Here is an 18,641-nt window from a genome sequence, read left to right as displayed (position 1 = left end):
CTCTGTAAGGTCAATGAGCAGTACCAAATGGTAGTGAACTTATCTAAAAACTGTAATTCTCGTACAACAAATACAACATTGCACTTATATATTAAAATTATTGTCACTGAAATTTTTAATTGTGCTGCAGTTGTTCATTGAGTGTTACGTGTGTTAATGTCATGTAACTAATCTATCCCAATCTTTTTCTACTGCTCTTCTCTCCTGAGATGAATGGACTTTTACTCTTCCATTGAAAATTACAGTTTATAGCTGTAGCAATGTCTATAGCAAACTGTATCTTGAAATATACATCTTTATCATACGTTTATTTACTTAGTACATTTTATTATATGCAACTTCTTCCACTATGTCACGCAGTTTGTTATGCGTCAAATTTAATCATGTTTAAAATGAAAGCAACTCTTCAGTATTACTCATGCTTCCTGCTAAAACATTATAAACCCCCCCCCCCCAAAAAAAAAAAAATGCACAGCTAAAGTTCTGACTTTCTTATTTTAAGATCGCTAGAGGAGCTGTTTAACAGAAAGCTTGACCCTTCTAGTTCTGTATTCGGAACGAGAAAGGAAAGAACACATAATGCCGGTCATCTTCGATCTCTCCCAGTAACTGGTCTTGTTTTCAAGCTGAGGTTCAAGTGTTGCTCTGTTGGATGCAGTTTAGCGCCGATGTGGCTGCAAACAAGGAGATGTATTAATATATCAGCACCACTAGGAGGAAACAACCCTCTAGCGGAAGAAAAAAGTACAGTATGTGACAGTACATAGAAAACCTCGCTTCAACAAAAACAGGTCTTTGCGTTTAAGCATAGAAAGGTTTTCAAATTCAATTTTCGTAGTAGCTTTAACCTAAGTGACTTTAAATGTATATGACCGTTTCGTGGTGTATGACTTAAAAGTACTTAAGGTGTATATCAAGTTAACTAGTAAACTTTCCGATTAGATTTATAAGTAGCTCCGAGGTAATCGACTGGAATAAAAAAAAATAGCTACAATTTATTTTTTCTCTGACAGACATAATATGGATATCCAGTTATTCAAATTATTGTCTTTAGCAGTCTAGAATTTGACCTGGTTAGGGTCTTCTAACCAAGCCAAACTTTTCATTGGCAGTTTGGATCTCTCTCTGCTCTACTTAAAGAAAGTTGAACCCAGTGAACATATTAACCCCCATCAATGCCCATGGAAATGGCACAGTGTTTAGTTACAGAATTTGGTTTTTAGGGGGAAAATGAATATTACACGGTACCACAGACAGTAACGATGCAATGTGAACAATCATGGCATGACAGATTTGGTAGCTAAGCAAACTGTGCAAATCCAACAGCAATATCAAAACAGGAATAAAGGAGTAGAAAAAGGGAACCAGTGATGTGGAAGAGATTAACTAAGTTATATTTTATTCCCATGGCTATAAACCTGCATAATATGGACAATTGATTGTAGATTTTACTTTATTTATATATATTTTGTTTCTCATCATTCACACGTCTCTTATTTGTTAATGGGTTCATTTTGTGTTGAGTGTGTTGTGTTTCTTACCTGCTCGCAAAGCCAATTCCCCAGCTGGGACAATACAGGAAGTGGACGTATTCAGCTGTGTGTGTTGTACCGGCCCGTGCCTCCTGCTCTGCTACAGTCCTTCTCTCATCATCCTCCGGCACTCGTCTTGCTGCCTCCGCACAACCCTCCTCTCTTTCGCCCTGGCTCTCCCCCTCTCCAGATCCACGTCCCCCACCTGCCTTTGACTTCATACCCTAGTGCCCTCCCTCTCCCTCTTCGGTATCCAAGGGCACTGATGCATCATGATGCCAAAGAATAGAAACGCACTAGTGCAGATGGGCAGGGCTGAGGCAGGCCAAAGGGCAGCTCTTCATGCAGGGAGTCATTTTTTGATTGTTGTGCTCAAACCTCATAAGGGGAAGTGACTAACAGTCAGACACTTACCTCAAAATACACTGACAGAAATGCCTCCTTGAGGGAATATTACCTCTCTTTCCTAAAGTGCAGATTTTTCCCTCCTGCATGTTGTCCCGTTTCAATAGCTGTGTGTGTTGGGAATAATCCCGCGGAATTCATGGGGCGAAACAGTTTCTCCCTTCTCTGTCTAATCTGCTGTGTACTTGGGCTTCTGGTGTCTGCACTTCAGTTTAAGGGTGAGGTGGGACCCCCTCTTATATGTAAAACGTTATATAAATACAAGGGATTGGATTAGTTCAAGTCTGCCAGTCTAAACTCACACATGACTTACACAGGTTCCTCCCAGCAAATGTGTGTGAATGCTCTCTGGAGCCCTGGGGAATTGACATACTGTAACCCCACTGTCACTGTCTTTCAGACCCCCTACTGCACGTTGCTGCTGAAAATAGCAGTTCCGCGTTTGCCTCACAGATGTGACACATTGTATTTTGTATTGCATTTCTTCTACACGTGATCCTGCAAAAACAACAGCAACAGACTACGGCAGTTCTTTAACCATGAGCATTGTTATTGATTGCAAAGAGGATATGACCATCTAAATGACAATAATATAATTTCAATTGTTATGAAAATAACACGTTGTCAACCAAGTTCGATGCGTGTTTGTAAAAAAGTACCCTCCACACTATTTCTGTATACGTTTGACGATTTCTGTCGTACTCTTTCCTTTAAAATTTCCTTCCAAACGATATCTCCAACCGCTGGAAATAACGGGTCTCGCACAACAGAAATACGAACAAGGAAGGGCACGTAGTTTCTTAGCAAAAACGAATGTCTTTATTTAATAAAAAAACTTCGTTGCTCTTTATTTCGTTTCCAACAGCAATACAGTACGTTAACAAACGCGGTCTTTTCATAATGTCATGCTGTTCATGCTGTGAATGTTTGTAGTTTTTTTTTTGCATTTTAAAAAGAAAATCAGAAACACAGAAGACGAGTCAAGACCGGCAACAGGATCTCATGCTTGCAAGAAGACTAGTGACTTTTTCGGCAGATATACAGACCTATCCGCGGCCGAGTGGGTTTTACGTGTAATGAATTAAAAAAAAATGAACAGCCCGGCCCCTTAAGACCAAGACCGTCCCCCCGGAGCGCACGCCTCCTCTGCCCCAGTCCCGGGGCCCGGCAGCCCGGCAGCCCGGTGCGTCAGCGCGTCGCGCCGCCCCTCGCCGGCGCCCGGTGCGCAGTGACCTCAGCGCCAGCCGTCAGACACAGCCGTGGATCTCACGGAAGATGCTGAAGAAAAGGGAAGCGGCGGTGAGTTTCAGGCTGGTTGCGGTTCCCTCTTTCGCGGGGTGGAAAAGGACGGTGTGAGCCGGTGGATGTGTGGAAGTGTGGAAGTGGGATGGGGCGCCTAGCCGGAAATATCCGCCTGTTGAGGCACGCTGCTGCGGCGAGGTGCTTTCGCCAGTTGAGTCCGCACCGCTGAGTGTTTTGTTGTTTACACTGTAGGCCTGTTGTTAAGGACCTGCTGCAGGAAGAAGTTGGATTTAAACGTAGCACCATCGACGTGGGTACAAGGAAGGACTGCAGCTGGGTAGCGGCTCTGGTCCTCGGCTCCGGCTGCGCAGCTCGGTCTCCTGCCTTCCTGCTCGTCACGTTATTAGCTACGCGGCTCGTCTTGTCAGCTGTGTGATAGTAACACACAGTCGTCACCTGTGACACCTGTGTGCTTTAGGATGAAGCACCTCTTTGGGATGGCTTACGCATGTGTAACGCGTGGGGGGGGAATCATTTTGGGGGCACTGTTCCACTTATTTAGGCGCAAGAGGTGCCCGGCACTCAGTTGCAACCGTAGCTCGGGTTAGGAACCTGGTTGTGGGTCAAAAATGATTTGCGGAATGTCTCCCTGTGTAATTTAATGGGTGTCACAGGCGGCGTACGTACAGCTGATCAAAGACTGAAAATGGATGAGGCATTGGGACTGTAGCGGGCAGTCCGCTAAGCGAAATGCATTCAGTTCAAGCGCGGCGCAGGGCTGGGGCGCTTGGCACGCTTTCAGCGCTAATCCTGCTGCCGTCGGGTCACATCGCCTCAACGGGCTGTGGGTTGAAATGAACTCGGGCTTTGGGTTTAAGCTCTTAATTGCGTTCCGCATAACAAAATGTACATTAGAGTATGAAACTTGACGTAAATATCTCCGGAGTTTAATGTTGGAAAAGGTTGTTTTTTCAAAAAGGAAAAGTCCCACCTTCACTGTATCTCAATGCCACTACTGGAAGAAAAAAAAAATCCTAAGCACAGCGACATTGATTACATTAAGCTTTTGATGAGGGTTTTTGTTTGTTGATTTAGGTGAAATAAAAACCTGACTGCTAGTTACTGTGCAGGAGTTTGGCACTTCACACAGTCTGTTTACGACAAGCTGCCCAAAGATGGTTTGACATCCCCTTCAGAAGCTCTGGCCTCATAGCCTTTGAGAGCTGTTTCATTACAGAGTGCACAAGCAGTAGCCCTGTAAAGGCACACGGCTGTGTTGGATGTGACTGTCAGGATGAGAAATGAGCCCTTCTCTCACAGATTGCATGACTCTGCGGTGTGGAACGGTTTGTTTCTTCGGTGTCTTTACGGCTGTGCCTTCTAGCCTTACCATGCTTGCTAGCTGTTACGAGCTCTCCCACTGGGACCGCAGGCCGGCGCCTTGGGGTTTGTGCTCTCTCTTCTGCTTCCTTGCCACCATGCTGCCCAATCGCTTCTGCCGCTGGTCAGGGCCACCTCGCCTCAGTCTCTCCTCTTCCCGGTGGCCCAGGCGTCTGTGCGGGACGTCAGGTCTCCTCTCGGCTCAGGTGTTGTGCTCCCTGCCCCTCCCTGGTAGAGAGCACGGAGGCCCGACGCAGCTTGGACAGGAGAGCTGAAGCCGCCGAGGGGAGCTCTTGCCCCTGGCCCAGTGAAGATCGGGGCAGACAAGCTCTCTTGTCCCCAGAAAGGGACCAGACACTGCCCCTAGTACTGTAAGAAGCCCTCCTTGGGACACCTTCGGCACAATGGCTTGTGCTACAGTTCACTGTGATCTGGCAAAACTATCTTAAACCTTCAGTACAGGCACCATTGAGCAGCCTGGTTTTCACTGGCTGTTTTCTTTTCCCTCATACTGTTTCTGATGGGAGCGAAAAAGCTCAGCTGTTTCTTGTTCATAACCCTCCCATGCTTTTTCGTGGAAGATGAAAACACTTGTTTTTGTCGTGTGACTGTAAATGTGCCCTTCGATGCAGAGAGGAAGTTAAGGCTAAAAATACAGCACCACGGTACAATTTGAAAAATCCATCTTGTTGGTTCTACTTCAAAGCATGGAGAAAGCACAAATGAAGTGATTGGTGTATGGTATAGTCCACTTGTGAATAAGAATAAAATCTCCCCTATTTAACATTTTGATGTATAAGTGTAAAGAAATCTCAGTCCCACTCTTTTATTTACTTTGTTTCTTTTTCTCGCCGGCACAGTGTTGAAATGAGGGGGAACTGCTAAAAACCATCTTCACAGGGCATGCTTGTTCTTGATAAGTGCTTGTAACGAAACAGCTGTTTGGCAGAGTCGCTTTGAAAAGTGTACGAGTGCCACTTGTTCTACTGCTGAATACACAACAGGGAAGAAGATCCGCCTCTTCCTTATTGTGAAACCTTTACGTGAGCTGCTACAGGATCCCGATTTAAGTGGTTGTTACACTTTTTCCGATCTAACCTTCCAAACCCCCTTTGGAGACTCACCTGAGAATATCTCACAACCCCCTGCTGGTTCTAGCGTTCAGCAGGTGTGGTGCTGCAAAGGACCGCCGATCAGTGTTTGTGAAGATATCTGGGCTAAGACATTTAAAAGGAAACACCACATTTGTTTAAATGGATTTACATCACTGATTTTTAATTTTAGAATTCCGGATTTCAACTGAAAGTTGTGCTGTTTTATACAAAATTTCTGATACACCTGCTTTCAATTGGAACAGTATTTTGAACAATGATCTGTTATTTTTATTGACTCTGTGACACTTAAAGTTGTAATCCCACACTTTAGAATACCAGAGATTGCGTACTGTACTGCTTTCTTGTTTTCATTTTGTCTGAGCTCTGTTAATTAGCTGAAGTTATTTTCTTAACAGGAATCTAGGACTTCCTTGTAAATGAGGCCTCGATCTCAATGGGCTTATGTCCTGTCTTAATAAAGGAAATGTTAAATTGGAATTACGGTTTCAATACAGATCTCACAATCTGCAAAATTAGAACTGGTGCTCCAGTTCATGGGACCAGGCGTTTTATCTAAGAGTAAGATTCAGTTCAGGTTTGAGAATAAGGTCTGAGTTTTAGACTCCTAGTTTATACACTGAGCAGCAGTTGGATTTTTAGGAAACAGTGAAGTGAATTATGTTCAGAGGAAAATATTTAATGATGACATCAGTTCTGTCTTTGAAAATAAAGCCTTGACAATGCGGCACAATGCCCATGACATCTGCTGTCATAAAGGTTAAAAAAGAGGGTTGTGTCGCAAACCTTTTGTGTTCTACTGCTTGTGTCTATCTGTACAGGGTTTTAAATATCATGTTTGATTATCCAAGTGACTAAAAAAGGAGTAGTTGTATTAATGAAAAAAACACATTTACTGGATAACGTGCCTCCTATAGTCAGAAATGATGACTGACCACTAGTCCATCAGGTGTTTCCTTCACTCCCCAGGCACAGTGGCTGCGGTTTAGTGCAACTCTCGCTTGTCTCCTCAAAAACATGTCCCCCACTCTGAACAGAAGCACAGGAGTCTGCTCCAGAAGACTGATGCACAGTTAGGAGAACAGCTTTACTAAACCCGATAAAGGCTTCCGAAGGATACAAGCTCTGTCTGGTCGATACTGAAAGGAAATTAATCTTCCCTCAGAAATGAAAAGACAGCCCTGTGGTCCCAAAATCTGCTTCCAGCATCCCCATGCTTAGAAAGACCATTTTCTTGTTTCAGTCCTCAAGGTGTGTGTCTGAACTGCTGGTGCTTTTGGTCTGTTGGAAGGTGGAACTCACTCAAAACATCAGACTTCTTCTGTTGTGAAGCATGAGGGAGTTGTGCCTGACCCTGCTGCTGATCTGCTAAGCTAGTGCTCTTGAGCTGACCACTCATCTCTTAGCACACTGGGCATCTTCACCAGAAGTCTCCACCTCACTGCTGCTCCCACCCCAAGGGAAGAGGTTCAGTGTTTGTGGCCAGGTCTTGTCTGTGCCAGTTTTCTGTTCCTAGTCCCCTGTCGCTGACCTCTGAGGCCGTCTCGGTTACAGATGCAGAAAGAACTCTCAACAGTCACCCAACCTGCCCTGGGTTCTCCTAACCAGGTAGATCTTTAGGTGAAGTGACTCAGCAGGTGGCCTATACATGTCAGCCCTGTCCCCTCGTTGTTACAGGTTACCAGAGGCTACGTGGCACAGACAGGTAGATGACTTCACCATAACCCATACTGGTGTAACTAGCAAACGCCTCGGCACACAGCATTGTAGCATTCGGAGTTATACCACCATACCAGCTGTCTTTCAAATGCACGCAGGTGTTAAGAAATGAAAAGAAAGTCAACAGAACGCACCAGATGCCTCACAATGTCATCCAAGTCAACATCCATTTTCTTCTTTTGAATTTATGCAAGAACTGCTTACTTCAGGGCTCCTGAGCTGTTCCACCAGTACAGGTGATTGCTTGGGGCTCACGTTAAGCTGTGTGGTTGCGTGCTTGAGCCTGGGTAATGTGACCAGCTTCCTTTGATCTTTTCAGACGTGGCTGCAGGTAACTGGCTGGGTCCTGAAGGGGTGTGGGTGGGGTTAGTCAGTTCAGGCTGTCTTGGCTCTCTAGCGATGATTCCTATGTCTTGCTGGTGGTCTGCAGACTTGTGGCAACAAGAGCTGCTGCATTCGCCCTGTTGGTGCTGTTGAGCTTGACGGATGTGAACAAGTTGTGTTGGAGGAGCATGTTTAACTCTTCCTAAGAGAGTACAGAAGCGTTTTCTGCAGAGCCTGATCTATAATCAGAAATTCTAAATCGGGAAGTCCTTTGCATCTGTAGTAATGTTCTGAAAACATATTAGCTGGTTCCATAGGAAAAAAGAATATTTTACCCAAGTACAAAGGTACAGATTCTGCAGTCTGATTATCTCGTGGAGAAATAACCCGGAGGGAGGGAGGGTCATGTCTTTGCAACGGTTATAATAATGGCCGATTCCTGTTCCCTTGTTAAGTGGTCAGGCTATTGATTGTTTTTGGAACAAACCAATTAGTAAAGAGTGAGGACGTTCCTCTGAGGAAGGACTGCTGCCTTTATTGTAGAAGTGTAATGAGGTCTTTTCGAACAGGGGCAGAGGCTGTAGCTCCCATATATCTGGCACAGGAGCCTTAAGGGTTCAGAGCCGCTGTGGTAGCATTTGTGAGATTCTGTTGCCTGGGTAATAATGCACTGCACAGTTCTTTTTTAGAATCTTTTGTTTAAAATCTCCCTGCTGACATTTTCCATGAAGCACTGAAATCTATAGCTCTTATTCAAGCACCGTTGCTTTGGTTACAGAAGGGGATATCGCGCGTGCAGCTCAAAACCTGTTTAGGCCGCGAGTGGCCAACCCATCAAACAAATTCCTTTCGGGTGCAGAAGCTCTCCCCGATTCAATGTCAACTGTATTGTTAAAGTGAGGCTGCCACAGTACTGCGGAGTGCCACTAGCATCCAAAGACCACATGTTTGCAATGTGGTTCATACTTTAAATATTGTAAGCCAGTGTAGCCTGTCTGAAGGCAAAACAGCATGTTAACTCTGCAGTGTGAATGACATGCAGCAGACCACTTTTTTCTTCGTGATCACCATTGCGATGTTTTCTCCATGTCTAATGTGAATACTTTTATAAGTTTTGCTTAAAGACACATTTAAATTATCCAGCACTGTTGTTTTTTTACAGCTCCACATTTTTTGGCCATCGTTGGTTGAGATGAAAGTTGTGATTTTTTTTCCAATTTGAAAAACTACTATGTGCAGTGGAAGGCAGTATTGTTCAATATGTGTGCTGTTTGTATATTAAATGATTGATTAAAAGGAAATGTTAAAGTGATGTGAGGGACAGTAATTAATGTATTGGAAAACATTTACTTTCCCCAGAGGACTTGCATTGTGCTCACTGGTGTACTGAGCAGCAAATATCCATTGTTTTATTTATTATTTACCATCTTCCTTGTGAAGAAATTCATATTGAAGTTTTTATGTCATCACACTTCAGATCCTTAGTATTTCCTTAGTATTTCCTTTTGACTTTATTGGAGACTGATGGTCAAGGAGCAAAAAAGGTGTTGCCATTAATTCATCTAGCTTAACATTTAATATTAATGAGCATACATTTATTGGAATCTTGTGCTTTTTTAAAGAACATAGCTAGTAAGTAAGTACTTCCTACTGAGTGGTCTTGTGACTCCTAGAGTGTACATGAAGGTCATTGTTCTGGATGACTGTGTTTTCAATATTCTCAGCTGAAAATAAGTGATGGATTAGTTTCCTTTTTGTGGTGGGTCTTATGGTAATTTGTTATGTGTTGCAAATAAACTTAAACCTACAAGTTGGATCAATAGATTAATTCTCATACGGTGAGGGCAGATGTTGTGGAGCTTGCTTTGTATTGCAGATGCATCGGAAAAATATTTTTGTGGGATAAACTGCATTGGTAAACTTAATTTTCTTATTAAAATTTTTTTTGGGGGAAACAATAGTTAACAAGTTATAGAAGTCACTACAGGACTTAAGTTTTTTTTTTTCTGTCAGGTTTCGGTGCTGACAGAGCAGTGGGGATACCTGAGACACAAGGGGTTTTGTGTAGCTGGACTCTCAGTATATTGACTTGAAGGCTTGCCATTATTGGAATGTGTTGCCACATGTTTTCCTTACGCGAGGTCTGTGTGAGCAAAGGTTGTGTTTTAGACCTATCTCATCCATATCTGGTGCTGCTCATCGGTTTCCAGCCTGCCCTATCTGCAGGAAAGGCTTTCAATAGATGATGAGCTCCAGGTTTTAAACAATGCTCTCGGCAAGACCCTCAGCCCACCTTCCAGATGCTTGTTACTCTTTTTAAAGGCACTTCTTTTTTTTTTTGCTGGGGTTGTACTCTTAAGAATAATTATTAATTGCATTCATCTACGTCTTTTCATCCCGGAGGATCGCAAAGCACTTGATATTTGGAGGGGGACACAGCTCCTCCATCACTGAAGTGTGGTGTCCTCTGCTCTGTGCCGGCGGCCCCGCTGTGCAGCCGGTCTGCTGGAGAAGCGAGAAGCTGCTTCACCGTTTCCGTTCAGGGCGAACATAAGGCAGCAGTCTGCTGAACGCTGCCGCGGGATCTGTGTTGATCAAGCAGGCAGGAGCTCGGCTTATCCGGAACATGGAGCCTCTTCCAGCACAGTGTTCCCCTCTTACCAGGCTGGGGTGCTGCCTGGGAAAGTCTGGTCCAGAGGGAGAAGCTCCACCTGCTGGTCCAGCAGCCTCCCTTACAGCAGCGCCGTGGTTTTCCCCAGGTTACTCCCATCTCTGTAGTGATCAGGTCCAGCTGCCTCTGCTGGAGCTCTCGTCTCCTCCTGAAGGTCCAGGTTTTTGCATTCTTCTGCTGTGCTCTCTTCTGCTAAGCTCTTAGAAGAATACATGCAGTGCCATTTATATGCTGCATATACTGTAGTTAGGGATTGGGTTTCACCATATACAACTTCAATAGTACCTAAAAAGAGCATATCTTCAGTATATTTTTGTACTTGGATACCTTGAGACATTTTAATCTTTATGTTAGGATTTAGACCGCTTTTATTGTTGCCTGTTTTTGACATCCCCACCAAACCACTCCATAGCCATAGCTTCCTCACAGCTTGAAGTACAAGACAGACTGGTTTGAATTTGGTGCCATTTCAAAGCTTATACCTGGCGCTAACTTGTCCCTAATGTACATGTGACGTGAAGGAAGAGGAATTCACAAAACAAATATTTTGTGGCCTTTCAACTTGACCATTTTCAAACACATTTCCTAGGAGTTTTAGAAGGCTTTGTTATACTCTACCTGACAACCTTCTCTATCTTTCCTGTGAGTTTCACCTTGTGGCCATCATTATTTATAGCACAGCACGGAGTTGAGTATGGGGTATCAAGCGAATATTCTATTCAAAGCAAGTACAAACCTTATACAGTGAAATAAAATATTTATTTGTAATCGGGTGTACTCTTCTGTTGAACTGAAGCTATAGTGTACTGCCATTCAGGTTGAGGATGTTTATTTACACTCTTTGTACACGCAGTAGTATTGTACCTGTATAGCCTTTAGAAAAGGCAGAACAGATACTCTGTTTATATTGGGTCTTAGACATAAGCCAACTTAGATGCAGTTGATGACAAAGATCCTCATGGTTTTCAATTTGTTTAAACTGAGCTGTTCTAAATCAGCTTAGGTGAGACCCGTGTGCGCATGCCACTTAATATACTGTTAGAAAATTCTTAACTCTTTATTTTTCTCACAGAGTGCTCCTCTCCGTTCCAGTTCATATGGACTTTACTGTACTGCAGGGACTTGAAAAAGAACGGGTTTTTGCTTTTCAAAAGCATGTTTTGAAATGTGACAGTATAGCATCAGTTCACAAACAAGGAGACCATTTGGAAAATCTTACTTTTTTCTCATTTGATTGCTAATAAAATCCCCCCACATATTAATTCATTTTTAAACTTTGTAGTTAATCAGAATTGTTTTGGAGAATCATTTTTTAGCATTGTTGTCAAAATGTGTTTCTGCTTGTATACAAAGATTTCATGGGACAATACAGTACACTATTGGGCCTGTATAACAGTTCCTTTAAAGGCATAGCAGGAGGGTATGGAGAGTAGCATAGTTTTGCTTAAACGACATTTTTTCACACAGTCACACAGAAAAAGGTGAATAAAAATTAGCACTTTAAACAGTTTTTAGGAATTAAAGATTACCAGAATGATTTAGTAGTGTAAAAATACAGTACATGTAGGCAAGACATAATGATTGTAATTTGTTCACATTCAGCAAGAGCATCTATAATCTGGGCTCTGACAGTACCAGGATTTAGTGCCCTAGTGTCTCAGCTTGTACAGTAACTGTGAGTAATGTGGCAGGAGGCAGTTAATGCCTCTGTTGATTTACTGCAGCAGAGCAGAATTAGCCTGCCTGTTGCTTTGACTGACCTCAATTAGTTCTCTCTCATTTCTTCAAAACCTAATACAAACGTGGCCATGTCTTGATAGACATGCAGAAGGCATAGGCGCAAATCTACTGTAGAATACATAAAAAAAGACCCGTAATTAGCTTTATTGTATGGTTTGAAAACCTCTTGACTTGATAAAACACAATTTATGGTGGATTTTTTTTTCTGTAGACAGATCCAGCCATTTTTTACTGATCAGTTCTTGGTTGTGTTGATGTGCAGCTCCACTGACACTTTTAGAAATCCATATAGCACGAGCAGTTTATCACAGGTGTGCCCTGTGCATTTCCTCATTAGTTTGGCAAAAAAACAACAACACAGTGGCCAGAATTAGGCAATGCGATTTTCTACTCCCCTGAAATCTGAAATAAGGGGTAGGTGGGCACGATGTTCTTACCTTCTTGCCATAGCCCACTTTAACCCAAAATTACAGTGATGGATGATTCGTTTAGGACCAAAAACTCTATTTTCTTTCACCATTAGTGAGTTCCTGCTTCAACACCCAATTGATTTCTGCTAAATAAAGTGCTCAGAGGAAACGCTAAACCACCTGGGCATCAGAAGCAGAGCTAGCAGTGCTTATCTGTCCTGCAGAGTGAAACTACAGCTCCAGAGAGTGAGGTTCAGGGCTGAAGGCCGAGACGATGGTAAAACTTGAATGCCGTGAATGTAGAAGTGTCACTTTGTCCTCAAATTATTCTTCATGCCCTGAACATTTTTAAAGCAATTTCCAGGTTACATGATATTATAAAGAATGTAGTTTTTTCTTTTTTTAGTTTTTTAGTGTTTTTCAGTTTAGTGTCATCATTGGACAGATCCATTTTTTTCAGTTATTCAAAATCAACTTAAGCGCAATGCATATACAATACTCAGTAACACCTGGTAAAAAATATATATATGTTACTGATTGCTTCAGTCACATCATGCTAATCTATCTCTGCACGTAAGCAAATAATAAATTAGCAGACAATTTTTATGAAATAAAATGAAATGAAAGTTGAACACAGTTTTGCATGATTTGATGTGCTGGAAGAAACGACAGAAATCATTATTCTGCAATACAAATTCCCGATTTTCCTTTATTTCCTGCATTTTGTCTTTCCTTAATGCCGAAAAGTGTGATTGATTGGTCTTAGTACAATGTCTTCTTTTCGAATACTGCTTTCTTAAACTGACAGTGCAATATGTGATATTATTTAAAACATTTTATCAACACTGTGTTATATTGATTTAAAAGGTAAAAACTGGTTTTCTAATTAAGTCTTTTGGGGGTATTTTCAGTTGTGTTTTCTTTGATAAGACCTGACCTATGTAACAATGTCTGAATGGTCATGAAATTCTCAGTACTACAATTTGCTAATTGTTGCCTTGAGAAATGAAACCTCTTCATGAGTCCTGCTGTACCTCTGCATACTGTAGCTTAAAAACGCAATGGAATCAGTCTTTTAAGTGCGACTGCAGTGAGTAATTATGTGTTAAGTGCTGTTGCTATTATGAGCTCACTCAAATTGTTTTTTAGATCTTAAACCCAGCAGTCATTTATTATGTTTACCTTATACTATGTGGTTTTGTGGTGTTAAATATCCTAGACTTTAAATGGACTTTTTTTTAACTCTATACACTCTACATCTCTCATTTTGTTCCTCTGTTTTCTTTAATGTATTGGACTGAAAGCTTAATTTCCAAAGTAGCCTTTGTATACCTTTTCTCTGCTTTTAAGGTGGAGTTTAAACTAGTGCATGCATGCAGTATATCTCATGCGGTGACCTGGGCTGGATAGTGTAACTGCTTATGGTTACTGCTGTACCAACTGTATGGAGAAGAGGAGTCTGATCCAGATTTAAGAACTTGTCAGACCTAATTATGAGAATCCTATCTGGCTAAGACTTGTTCTTATGTAAAATGCTTTGTTTTGTTTTGTTTTTTAAACCGGGAAAATTAATATTAGTTTTGAAGGACCTCTTACTGTGGACATTTTCAAGATGGTCTCTAAAGGGATTGATCTGCACAGCCATGGCAGGAGAGAATGCATGATTAATATCTTAGGGATTACCATGACATGATACCTGTCCAATTGTTTTAAGTAGCTAGGTTGTTGGCAGTCTCTGTGTGCGACAGATATACTGTGGGATTTATTACAACATGAGCACCAAAGAAGATAAGGATAACAGGAGGTTTTCGCATTTAATGTAGTGGAGTTTTCTTGTTTGTGCTGTGCATTTCGGACATGTGAATGTGGAACTGTAAGTCCTGGGCAAGTTGTTATCATAATTGATAAAACTGACAAATAGTTTAACGGCTAGAATAGGCTTGAGGTTAATTATGAACAGTGTTGTCATAATTGTTTCAAATATGATATCGTAGCTTAATGGTCGTGGACTGAATTTATAGAACTCAATTGCTCGTTTCAGTAACAAGAGTTCAACCAAAAAGTACAAGGCAATTGTACTTTTCTGTGATGATGTTTACAATTTGAATATTACAGGAACAGTTTTCAGGACATATGGTGCGAGGCTAGCAATTGCATTATTGATGCACTGTAAGCCCAGAGCTTTACAGACTATATCAGATGTGTTAATCTCTCAGTTCACTTCATAGCATTATAAAGTCTGTAAAACAGATTTGTCAACATGTGGCATTTATTGGGTAATTTCAAATTGGTTGTTCTTTGTTTTTCAATAAATGATTCTAAAGGAAAATAAGAACATCATACTGTGTGCTGCAAATGATTTTTTTAAAAATTACCCATTTGGTCACAGCATTTTTTTTTTCCAGTTTAGATCTGACACTGTAATCACAGGCAAATGTGTAGATGTTGACTGTGATTTGTAGGAATATATTAATGCCTTTTGCGTCTTCTTTTGATGCCTTTCCATCTTACTGCAATGTGGTATTCCACTGATATTCACAATAGCAAATCGGTTAACAGTAACACAAATGTCTGGGGAAAAGGACTCCCTGTCATGCATTTAACTTCAACAGAGGTATTTTAAACTTACTTTTTCAAGCATGTTTTATAACAGTATAAAATAAAACTACAGATTGTTTCTTATTGTTTGGTTATAGGTATAGTTCACCTACCCATTTCAGATTCTGGTGGGTTTCAGTTAGATCTAGATCTACAGATTATTTTCTCTATAAAGATGAAAAGAAATGCTGAGGTTATTTCAAATGATAGTTTCCAAAATTACTGGTTTCAATTTTTAGACAATTGTAAAACTGAGTCCATTATCAGTTATTATGGGTTGAGGGATGAATTAAAATGACTCATGGACAGTACTTATGAAACTTCAGTGTATTTTGTAACCCTGGTAGACAGACTCTGTTCCGTTGAAACCAAAAAGATTAACAAGGAGGAGATATAGTGTTCTAACAAAAGGACTTTAAGGAAGAAGGAAAATATTTCCCAGAAAATGATGGGAAACGAGTAGTAAATGAAAGGGAAATGGCTGATGTACTAAACGAGAATTTAACTCGGGTGTTCACTGTGGAGGAAGTCGAAACGTAGAAGTGGAAGGCCGAAGTTCTTTACTCATTAGTATAGAAGTGTTTTGGATGCTAGAAGCACTCAAGTAAATCCTCAGGGTCTGATGGCATATTTATCAGTTTCGCTTAAGGAAAAAAGATGCTGGCCAGAAGACAATGATGCTTCTTTTCCAACAGTGACTCAAGATGGGGGTACTACCCCTGGACTGAGAAACTGCTAATGTACTCTTGGATTTGAAACAAACTACCCAGCCATATTGTTGAGGTTCATACCATCTTGTTGCTTTCAGGAAACACCTTCACGGGATTCTTGGGCCAGTTAGCTACTAACTACAAAACTGCAAAATAGCCTCCCTCATTTGTACCCATCTTTATGTTCATATAAAAGTGGTCACAGAATACAAACTCATCCATTGGCAGTCATGAAAAAACTCCACTAAAGTTAAATTTAGATTTAATTTGTGTTCATTTGTGTTTACCGTTCCTGTAGAAGTGGGAGGAATCTTTTCTGCAAGCACGTATGGTTATATCTACTTTTGCTTTTCTGCTTCCAGCTCGTTGAAAGTCTACCCCACTGTGAAGATGAGAATATGGTTCCGGTACTAGCATCAAAAAAGGCCAGTGAGCTTCCGGTGAATGAAGTAGCTTGTATTCTACAGGTATGTCTGTTTCTCTGCAGAACAAAAGAAAATGAGAACAGATCAGCTGTTGTTTTTAGAATGAAAATCGGTAACAGTAATGAAAACCTATACAGCACTTAACATCAGAGATAATAAGCTTAATAAGAAGCTGGTTATTATTTCCACCTGCTGATTGCTGCCATTTCCATAAACCCGTTTGTGTCACAGAAATACAATGGGTATAAAACTAAACATGCATTTAAAAATTAACGATTAGAAACAAAGCAAAAATCCTGAATAGTTTAAGTCAGCCAAAGGCCTCAGAATTATTTTTCATTACAGCTGTTAAAGCTGAACGCTTAAGTCTGCTGTTCGTGCTGAATAAATTGGGAGGGCTTTTGTCTGAACAAGAACTCCAGATAACCTGCTATGAACAGATCACTGCTCATGGTTTATCGCTGTTCGCAGGCTGACTTGCAGTATGGCTTAAGTCACGGTGAGGTCTCACGTCGCCGAGCTTACCATGGCTGGAATGAGTTTGACATCAGTGAAGATGAACCCCTGTGGAAGAAATACATTTCCCAGGTAAGACCTGGTCTTTATTCTCTAGCCTTTGTGCGTTTCCAAGGGACTTTATCGGTTGAATTCTCAGAAGAGAAAACTTCCCTCTCAGACTAGGTTTACATGGGTATGTTTTCGATGTTATTATTCCGTTGATAGAATACTTCCAGAAAAAAATCTCCTGTATGCTCTTGGCAAAAGGAACATCTGAAATTAAAAATGTGGTCACCGCCGATGGAAGGAATTTGAATTCTGTCCCTCTGTGTCTTATGTTACCTATGGAGGTATGCATTTTTCCATTGCTTGCTTCTTGTCACATTTCTGAGTCTGCATGGGCAATCCGTCTCCATGAAACACAACAACAATTTACTCGGTCCATTAAGTTGTTCGATTTGCATATGACTACTGGATTATAGGTTGAAAAATCACATCCATGATCATAGAAGTTGTATGTTTTCCGCTATTAGCGGCACTGTGAAATTACTGACTTGTCAGCTGCTTAGGAATTGAGTGTTATAGGCAGCTTTATTAAAAAACAGTGTGTACCTGTTTTTTCAGGATTGTCATTATACCTTAGATCCTATACCATGGTTTAACTCTCATTGTAAATTGGAAAGGAAAACGTAACCTACAGAGGAAATGGCAGTGAAGAAATACAAGAAATCTATATCTCTGTGCCTTAGTAAACATCAGTAAAGTGCTGGCTAGCTTTGTCCGGTTATTCTGCCTGATTACACCTGCATTTCCATCCCACTTTTTGTTTTGCGGTTTTGAACAGTCTTTAATTACCTTACACACAATTACCCACAGCAGGAGTCTGGTCTTCCTGCTTAATGTGCTTTGTGTGTAATCTGAATCAGTCACTTAAGGAATCACCATGAATAATTTCAGTGAGTCTTCATCCTCCTTGATCACACGACTGTTATAGCTACTATTAAGTAGGCAGTTACAATGAGGCATAAGTAGTAGAAAGCCAGCTATCCAGAATGAATTCATTTAAAGTAGTATAAAATGCAAATAAGCCTCTTAGCTGGAATTCTGATAGCAATGACCTTTGTCTTTTGCCCTTTGCTGTCCCCTTTCAATCAAAGTTTATTTATCAAATGCACAATAATACAGTGTGCAGCAGCAGTAGTTGCTGGCAATGAAATGTCTTTTCTATGAGCTCACTGGGGGGTAATAAGGTTACATAATAAAAATAAGGTTACGTAATGATAGATAATAATGTAATAGAAATTAAATAAAACAAACACAGACAAAACTCAATATAAATAGAGCTGCTATGTGTTTAGGGTGTGTGCGGTACATGATGTCCAGGTAGTGCAGTGTGATGAAGACAGTGAAGACTGTGTGTCCATGTAGACATTACGGGTGATTTGCTAAAGGAGCTGCAGGTTGGCTATTTAGCAGTCTTATTGCCTGGAGAGTAGGAGCTGTTCAGTGATCTGTTGGACTCTGACCGAATGCTTCACTACCGTTTACCGGACGGCAGGAGAGAAAATGGTTTGGGACTGAGAAGACTGGGCTCCTTGAGAATGGACCATGGACCTTGATTGGTATTTTGAGGACTCGCCAGTGTGAGGCTGTCTAAATGATGGGAGAGTTCCAAAGGGCCGTGTATAAGAGCACAGCGCAATAAAAAAAGGAAAGGAAGTTGGCGAGGCGAATCTGCGCTTGTTCTTGCCCTGTGCGGTTGCCTGCTGGGAGGAGTAGGAAGAAGGTCAATAATGCCAACAAGGCAGTGGGGCAACATGCTCCGAGTTCTGAAGAACTCAGTGCTCTTGAGGTTATTTTCCTTTTTTTAGTACA

The 18,641-nt window shown here is 41.4% G+C and overlaps 1 protein-coding gene across 1 annotated transcript in view; it reads left to right on the top strand.

Annotated features, from left to right (window-relative positions):
* The first annotated feature begins 3,109 nt into the window (after window positions 1–3,109).
* Window positions 3,110–18,641, top strand: part of atp2c1 (ATPase secretory pathway Ca2+ transporting 1) — a 34,020-nt gene continuing 18,488 nt past the window's right edge. The window contains exons 1-3 of the mRNA XM_088928949.1: window positions 3,110–3,236; window positions 16,206–16,310; window positions 16,740–16,856. Coding sequence (XP_088785075.1) covers window positions 3,213–3,236; window positions 16,206–16,310; window positions 16,740–16,856 — 246 coding nt within the window. The 5' untranslated portion in view covers window positions 3,110–3,212. The remainder of the gene's footprint in view (window positions 3,237–16,205; window positions 16,311–16,739; window positions 16,857–18,641) is intronic.

Source organism: Atractosteus spatula, chromosome 12 (assembly GCF_055471065.1).
Source record: "Atractosteus spatula isolate fAtrSpa1 chromosome 12, fAtrSpa1.hap1, whole genome shotgun sequence".
Lineage (NCBI taxonomy): Eukaryota > Metazoa > Chordata > Actinopteri > Semionotiformes > Lepisosteidae > Atractosteus > Atractosteus spatula.
The sequence above is the reverse complement of the archived record's forward strand: the minus strand, read 5'-3'. Positions and strand labels throughout refer to the sequence as shown.